The sequence below is a fragment of the Callithrix jacchus genome, chromosome 9 (assembly GCF_049354715.1).
Source record: "Callithrix jacchus isolate 240 chromosome 9, calJac240_pri, whole genome shotgun sequence".
Taxonomy (NCBI): domain Eukaryota; kingdom Metazoa; phylum Chordata; class Mammalia; order Primates; family Cebidae; genus Callithrix; species Callithrix jacchus.
In genome coordinates this window covers 98,999,336-99,007,431 of record NC_133510.1, presented here as the reverse complement: position 1 = coordinate 99,007,431, position 8,096 = coordinate 98,999,336, and the positions used below count along the sequence as shown (strand labels likewise).

The 8,096-nt window shown below is 39.6% G+C and overlaps 1 protein-coding gene across 5 annotated transcripts in view; it reads left to right on the top strand.

Moving 5' to 3' along the window:
• Positions 1-164: 164 nt before the first annotated feature.
• CCDC38 (coiled-coil domain containing 38) overlaps positions 165-8,096 on the top strand; it is a 59,950-nt gene continuing 52,018 nt past the window's right edge. For 3 of the 5 annotated variants that reach the window (XR_004728974.3, XM_035257346.3, XM_035257345.3), the window contains exons 1-3: positions 165-330; positions 1,576-1,699; positions 6,313-6,363. Coding sequence is in view for 4 of the 5 variants with exons in the window: in XM_035257346.3 (XP_035113237.2) it covers positions 1,696-1,699; positions 6,313-6,363 (55 nt within the window). In the remaining variant the exon portion in view is untranslated. The remainder of the gene's footprint in view (positions 331-1,575; positions 1,700-6,312; positions 6,364-8,096) is intronic. The other 2 variants (XM_078338090.1, XM_017976302.4) reach the window with 1 other exon arrangement.

Here is an 8,096-nt window from a genome sequence, read left to right as displayed (position 1 = left end):
GGAGGTAGAGCCCCGAGAGAGGACAGAGTCCGGGAAACCTCTGCCTAGAGGGCTGTGGCGGGAGCCCGGGACGCGGAGGGCCCCGGGCGAGGGAACCTGGGGGTAGGGAGGAGTGGGGTGCGGGGGGCAGTTGTTCTTGGGTCCGCGCGGGTAGCGGGTGCCGCGCACTTAATCCGTTGGCCAGCTCCGTTTCGGGATCCGCTACCAGACGGCCCCTGAGATGATGGGGAACCGGTCTGGGGGACTATAGAGCAGAGACCGGAGGATCGATTGGCACCTCCGCCCACTTTCCCCACATCGCATTCCCGAAACGGATCCAAGCTCATTGAGGTAAAACAGGTTTCAGCTCACTGTCCGCCCCTGCCCCTCCTAGTGCTCCCTCCCCGACTCAGCTGTGTCTGGTAGGGTCTTCAAGCAACTTGCTACCAAAATTGGAGACAGACTCAAGTTTATGGAAAGATGGTCTGTGATTCTCAGCCAAGTCGCTTACTGCCCATCAGTTGGTATGGAACCACTGCCCGGCACAGGCTTTTGTTTTTATTCCTTAATTACTTGATTTCGTTTATACATGTTTATTACAAGCTCTGTTTTAAGCCTTGTGGAACATACAAAGACAGGAAAGGCACTTTTCCTGCCCAGCCAAGACTTTACAATAAAAACGATAGATATGGACACAAATAATATTCTATAAAAGCAGACTGAGCCTGCAAAACCACAAAATATAAAAGTTAATTTAGTGTCATTAAAAAAAAACAGAACAGAAAGCAAAAACTCCTTTAGATGACCACAATAAATAAGAATATAATTTAGCATCATATTATGGTCTATAAAAAAGAGAGATCAGTTAGGAAAGAGAGAGGAAAGAAAAAAAGAAAAGAAACGAAAAATCGACAACGTGAGTGAAAGAGACCCTAAGTGTGGGGGGACATCAGAAGATTATTCACAGCTCACATACACAATCACAAACAGGTTGTGTGTGTGTGTGTGTGCATAGCTTTTAAAAGTTTATACACATATGTATTTCTATGTCCTTAAAAAGAGAAGTAGCAATAGTGGGGAATAGAAACACAAAGTAACTCACAGAGAAATGTTAAAATTTTCTATTATAAAATTTCTGCTAAAGACTTTAATCAGTTACATTTTGCAATTTTAGGCATATTTGCAGAACTATGCAATTATAGGTATAAAGGATAAATTAAAATTATAGAAAAATAGAAAGGGTTCAATAAACTTGTCTTAATCTCACTTCTGTTTCCTGTGAGCTATTTGGGAAATTTATTTACAGTAATTTCCGGAAGCCTCAGTTTTCTCATCCTTCGCATAGGGATAGTTGTTTCTACTTTGTGGGCTTGTCTGTATTTTAAATAAAACATAAATCACTTAGTGTCAAGCTCTAAACAGGTAATAGGTATTATTATTAGTTTATTTTAATCCTGCTATTTGTCTTTCTGACCAGTTAAGTTAAGGATTAGATTTCAGCCAGTAGCATAGTTCCTCTCCTGACTTAATAGACCATGTACTTAAAGCTTGCAGATTCTGGGTAAGTCTAAAAGAAATTATATTTCTTTTTCATAGATATTTGTGGGTGAACTGTGCATCTGATTCACAGTCCAGACAGACACACTGAAAAGCTCTTGCAACAAGAGGAAAAGGATGAGTGAATTTCTCTCCTTGGTTACTGTTCAGTAGTTATAGATGGGTAAGAATGACACATTTTTCTTGGGAATAACCAACATCCCAATAGCAGCTCTTAAAAAGTGCTTTTCACATTATCTGACTCGTATTTACTAACTCTTTAACCTGTCCTTCCTTCCTCTTAACCTCCAGTTTTTTTTTTTTTTTTTTCACTTTGCAAAAGGGGCAGTCAGAAATGTCAACAGAAGTTGCATGTTCTTCACATGTACCCCAAAACCTAAAATGCAATTAAAAAAAAAAAGTCCCTACTAAATACTAAATAGCCTGACGCCAGCAGTGCCTTAAAGGTCAAGCTGAAAGCAATGTCCTCATCATTGTGCTATGCTCTGACCCAGTCAAAAGAGGCAGTGTGCATGTGAGCAGGCCAAGGACCCAGTGGCTCCTGGCTTTTAGGTAAACAAAAAATTGCTAGCTCTGATCCCTCCACACCATGCAAGGACACAGTTCACAGCCCCTTTTCCTAGTATTTGTCCAAGGTAGGTGGAGAGGAGGTGGGAAAAAAAAAGTGGGAGTGTATTGGGTCTGGGAGAACCGGTCTGAATCCTCATATGGATGCGAAGATAAACACTGCCTTTTATCTCATATTGAGATCATCTGGAAATCTGTTTTCATTGGGTTTTAGAGGGTGTTGTTGCAAAAAACAAATAAATGACTTTGAATAATTGAGATCATCTGGAAATCTGTTTTCATTGGATTTTAGAGCGTGTTCTTGCAAAAAAACAAACAACTTCGAATAATATCTGGCAGACAGTGTTAATCATTTTATTTAGAGTTGGTTTAGAACCTTAGGACTGGGCCTTCTAAAACTCCACTCTCCTTTCCTCACTTCCCCTGGAGCTTGGAATGTTAAGAATCTACACGAAGCTGATTCAGGGCCCTAATATTTGCACTGATATTGTTGGTAGACTGCTCTCCAATGACCAGGCTTCAAGAACTTTGATTGGGAGTTTCTTACAAAAAGTAATTGTCAGTTACACTTCCATTTCAAATGGCGGCAGTTATTCACAAGACAGACTGGCCAGAAAGAGGAGGATCTGGACAGTGTCTACTTTGAAGAAAGTATAAGTGATCACTTCTTCACGACCTACTATGAGCAGGCACTTTGCATATATTATCTGTGTTTGAAAATTTCAGCAAGCCTGTAAGGAAGGTGTTATTATTCATACTTAATAGAAGATTCTATGGTACATTAAGCCTAATTCTCTAGACCCAAGAGAAAGAGTGGATAAGCGTCAGAGGCAGGAGTTAAAGCTGCCTGCCCCCAAAGGCCGGAGGACTTTCCACCGTGCCATTCCTACTACCCTTGCAATGACACTTGTCAAGTGACCTGACTCAGAAAGCACATGTAATTGTACAGATATTAGAGGAATACAATAATTAATTAAATCAACCAGCATGGTGTTTGCTTGAAAGAACAGTATACATTACACCCACGCCTCTTTGGATATCTAATACATACCTCACATTTCACACTTCCCAGAATGAGCCTCTGATCTTCCCAGCTGCCCCTTCCCCCACTGCCTTCTCTGTCTCCATTTATGGCAACTCCATCCTTTCTTGCCTCAGTTCTTTATCTCATACTCCATATCCAAACCATCAGCCAATCCTGTAGGCTCTACTGTCAAAATATATCTAGAATTGGACCACCTCTCACCACTTCCACTGCTATCCCAAGGGACCCCGTTATCTCTTGCCTCCCAGTGGCTGTAGTCCTTCTAATAGATCTCCCTCTGTGACCCTTTTCCCTTTCTACAGTCTCTTCCCAGCTCAGCATCAGAGTGATTCAATGAATGGTTCCATTTCACTGAGAAAATGACCTACAGGGCCCTAGCAATCTTAAACTTGTCTCTCTGGCCTCATCTGGCACTCTCCCCTTTGTTCACTGTGCTTAAGGCCCACCTGTCTCCTTACTGTACCAGAAACACACCAGGCACATTCCTCCCTTAGAATGCACCTCTCCATGTGCTTACACTCCCTAGCAGTTACTATGCAACTGATGCCATCCAAAGGCTGGACATGGCAACTTACCTAATAATCCCACAAGGTAGGCACTCTTTGCACCATTCCTCTTGAAAGATGGGGAAATTGAAGTGTGAGGATTAAGGGACATAGAGTCTATGCTCTTAATCGTTTAGTTCATGTCACCTCTAAAAAGGATGACTGGCAGTTACATGCCACCATTTTATGTTCCTGATATTTCTGAGCTGTTGATCTTTTTCATCTATTGGAAGTTGAATTTGAACATGGATTTGAGATGTGAATTTTCAGGCATTTGCTATACAATCCAATTACATTTTCCCTCCCTTTTGGTACAGAGCCTTTGTTTAACCATCATGCTATTTTTATTTTGCACCACAAAGATGTCCACTGACTTTAACATTTTTTTCTGATTGGAAAGGGGATTTTATAATCCCTTTCTAAGAATAACTGGTTCTGTTCCTCTCCCTCCCTTTTGTTCTTCACCAACCTTTCATTCATCAATAGAGGAATTCATACATATGGAAGTATAGAAGTATAATAACGTCTAGAGACTGCTGATTGTATTTACATGTAATAAGAACTACGTAACAGATGGAATAAGAGCTACGTACCTGATGGAATAAGAGCAGATATCTGCTCTTAGCAATTGGCTTAGAGGAACAGAACTTTCAGTTTTTCTGTGAGTGAAAAAGTGCTTGAACCCATGGATGAAGATGCTCATTGCAGAAAAACGTTAAAGATAAAGGGAATGGGAGTGGGAAGGGAAGTGAATTTAGATAGATAGACCTACCAAAGGAGTGAAAATGTGACAAGAAAGAGGTGAGCAGAATCTTAAGAGTGGAGATGAGTACAGAGTGTAAAATTAAGAAAATCTATAAACCATTCATATTAGCCATTCAAATTCAAAATACTTATCAACCACAGGTTGTCACCAAATTTTTCACCAACACTTCTTTTCCCCCCATGAGAATTAATGTAATGCCTGTAAAAAAAATGTTCAGTCATTTGAAAAGGTATAATATCAATGCCATAGGTTTTTATTCATTTGTTTCTCTTTTATAAAGCTTTAACACAATTTTTTAAAATCTTTGTTTTTATAACCTCTGGAACTAAAATTGGATGCTAATTAGCAAATATTAGCACATAATAGTTCCCACTTACTGAGCTGGTCTGTAAGCCAGACACCCTACTTGGTTAAATCCATTGCCCACTGAATCCTCCAGGAAGCCTTAAGAGGTGTGTCACTTTGTGAAACAGGAAGCAGAGGCTCAGTGATGCTGAGTAATTAAGATGTAGGCTCCATGAAGACAATGGGTTTTGTTCTTCTTTTGTTGCCTTTTTAAAAATTGCGCTGTCCTCCACACGTAGAACAGTGCCTGACACATAGTAGGTACTCAATAGATGCTTTTTGAATGATACATGAACTTGCTTACACATAAGTAAATACCAAACCAAGATTCAAAAATCGGGCTTGTCCAAAGTGTACGTTCTTAATCACCTGCTGCTCTGCTTCCAGGATATTTCAGTCTTAAATATGGCTCTTCGAAATTCCTGAGGCACAGATTTAAATGGGAAGCCCAAAATAGGGTATGTTGTCTATTGTTTCTATTGTGGACATAAACAACTGGGTATTTCTGATCCCCAAAATGAATATATCTTTTATTTTTCTCATTGTAAGAGTTGTACAAACTCATTGAGAAATTTGAATGATACCCAAAATATAGAAATCAGAACAAGGATTAGGGTAAAGCCAGCGAAGCTCTAGCTTCAGGCACAAAATTTAAAGGGGAAAGCAAAAACTCAGTAGTCACAATAAGCAATATTTTAATTCATTAGGTAAAAAATATAAAGCAAAAAATCATGATAAACAAAAAACCAGAATTTTAAATAGAGACGAGTTCTGCAGGCCAGGATTTGGGTGAATAGAGTAAGGCACTGGCTCTCACGGTCACACAAGTACAGGGTCAGATACTGTCTGCATTTGCAGTTTTGATATTTTGTTCATTATAGACTTTCCTGCATTTAATTAGAATTTTAAAAATATATATTGCATTAACATTTAATTTATTGTGATAACTGAAGGTTTTTGTTTGTTTATTTTTGCTTGTTTATTTTAGCAATCCTTAAGTTTTGCAGCTAAGGTTGAGTGCCTCAATCACCTAACCCTAATCCCAAACCTGGTAAAAATGAAAGATTACACCAAATCACAGATAATCGTGTTTGACAAACGGCATTTCAAACACCTCTCAGATTTTTCCATGCATTCATTTTTTAACCCACACTATCTGTACTCTTTTGAATTTTTTTTAAACCTATATCATGGACAGAGGTAAATAGTGACTACAGCATCATGTTAAGGGGCCAACTGGTAATTCATTTTATGGATATACCACAGTTATTTGGCCAACTCCGTATTTATGAAATGGCAATGGACAAACGTGAGCGCACATGCTCTTTTGGCTGCTTGCGTGATTATTTTCTTGACATAAGATACTGGAATTGAAATTGCTGGGTCAAAGAGTATGTGTGTGCACTGCTTTTAAAAGCCGTAAGGACTGTTAAGGAGTTATTTAATTTAGTTCTTTTATGTAATGTTCATAGAATTTTTTAAAAATGTATTTTATTTTCTTTCAACAGGGCCAGGCGACAAAATGTCCTCAAATGTATTGCCAGCGCTGAATTCTGGAGGTAAAAAAAGATCAATCAATTACCCTTGCTTTGTGCCTAGTAGTGCTAGGCTCCATAGCAGATCACAATGGTGAGACAAGGAGAATGTTCCACAGTAAATATAAGACATAAAGAGTTTATAAACTACCTGCAGAGAAGATACTGTTCTACTTTTTAATTCAGAAAAAAATCTTCAAATCAGAGGGTTAAATTATCATATTTAGTTATCATTAAATTATCATATTTAGCTAGATTGCCCCAGTCTCTCATGACATAAAACAATTAACTCAATTATTTGTCATAGTCAAGGACATACATAACTAAAGTTTATGAAAATCTACCCTCTTCTTTCCTTTACTACCCTTTCTCATCTTATCCTTCTGCTTAGTTTTTATTTTTAGTTATTTTATTTATTTTTTTGAGACAGAGTTTTGCTCTTGTTGCCCCGGCTGGAGTGCAATGGCATGATCTCGGCTCACTGCAACAAGCAATTCTCCTGCTTCAGCCTCCCGAGTAGCTGGGATTACAGCCATGAACTGCCACACCTGGCTAATTTTGTATTTTTAGTAGAGACAGGGTTTCACCATGTTGTCCAGGGTGGTCTCAAACTCCTGACCTCAGGTGATCCATCTGCTTTGGCTTCCCAAAGTGCTGGGATTACAGTCATGAGCCACCACACCTGGCCTTCTGCTTATTTAGAAGCATACAAGGAATTAGGATTTATTAGTACATAAGAAATAACAATTTCACTTATAAATTTGACTTTCACAATTGGGTAACACTTAAGAGTTTGTTATAGGCAACAGGCATTCCGGCAATCTATAGGCATTCTCTTTAAAGGAATACTTGGCACTATTTGTATTTACAATTTAAAAGTTTGGCTGCAAGTGACAGAAAATACAAAACAACTGTGGCTTAAACATGATAGAAGTTTGTTCTCTCTCAGGTAAACAAAGTCTGGATACAAGCTTTCCATGTGGAGGTTCACATTAGGGGCCCAACTCTTTCTAGCTTGCTGCTGGGCTATGTTCTTGGTCCAAGAGGGGGGCTTCTGCACCAGTGAGCACATCCATATTCCTGGCAGCCAGGAGAAAAGGGGAAGGGGGAACATGCTCTGAACTTGCAGTCACCACTTCCGCTGACATCCCCTTGGCCAAAACATAGCCACATGGTTATACCTGCCTCCAAGGGAGGCTGAGAAACGTAGTCTCTACTCTGTGTTCATTTAGGGTTCTATACCTACAGAAGAATGTGTTGGATGTTTACCTCAGTATGAGATCCTCAAGAGCAGCCATCTTTGTTTTGTCCACCAGCATACCGTCAGTGCCTAAAACAGTACCAGGCACATAGTTGGGGCTTCATAGGTATTTGTTGAATGAATGAATGAGTGGATGAATGAATTAATGAATAAATAGAAGAATTAGGACCAGACAAATAGAGTATCAGTAAGGGGCAAGGCTAAGAAAGGAGTAAGACTGTGAGTGTGGTAGACAGAATAATGCCCCCCAAATATGTCCACATTCTAATCCCTGGAACCTGTGAATGCATCACCTTACATAGCAAAAGGGGCTTTGCAGATGTGACTAAGTTAACTACCTTGATATGGGAAGGTTATCCTGGATTAGCCAATGGGCCTAATATAATCCAAGAGTCCTTGTAAGAGGAGTATCAAAGACAGAGAAGGTGGGGTGACAATGGAAGCAGAGGCTAAAGTGATGCACTCTGAAGTTGGAGGAAGAGACCACAAACCAAGG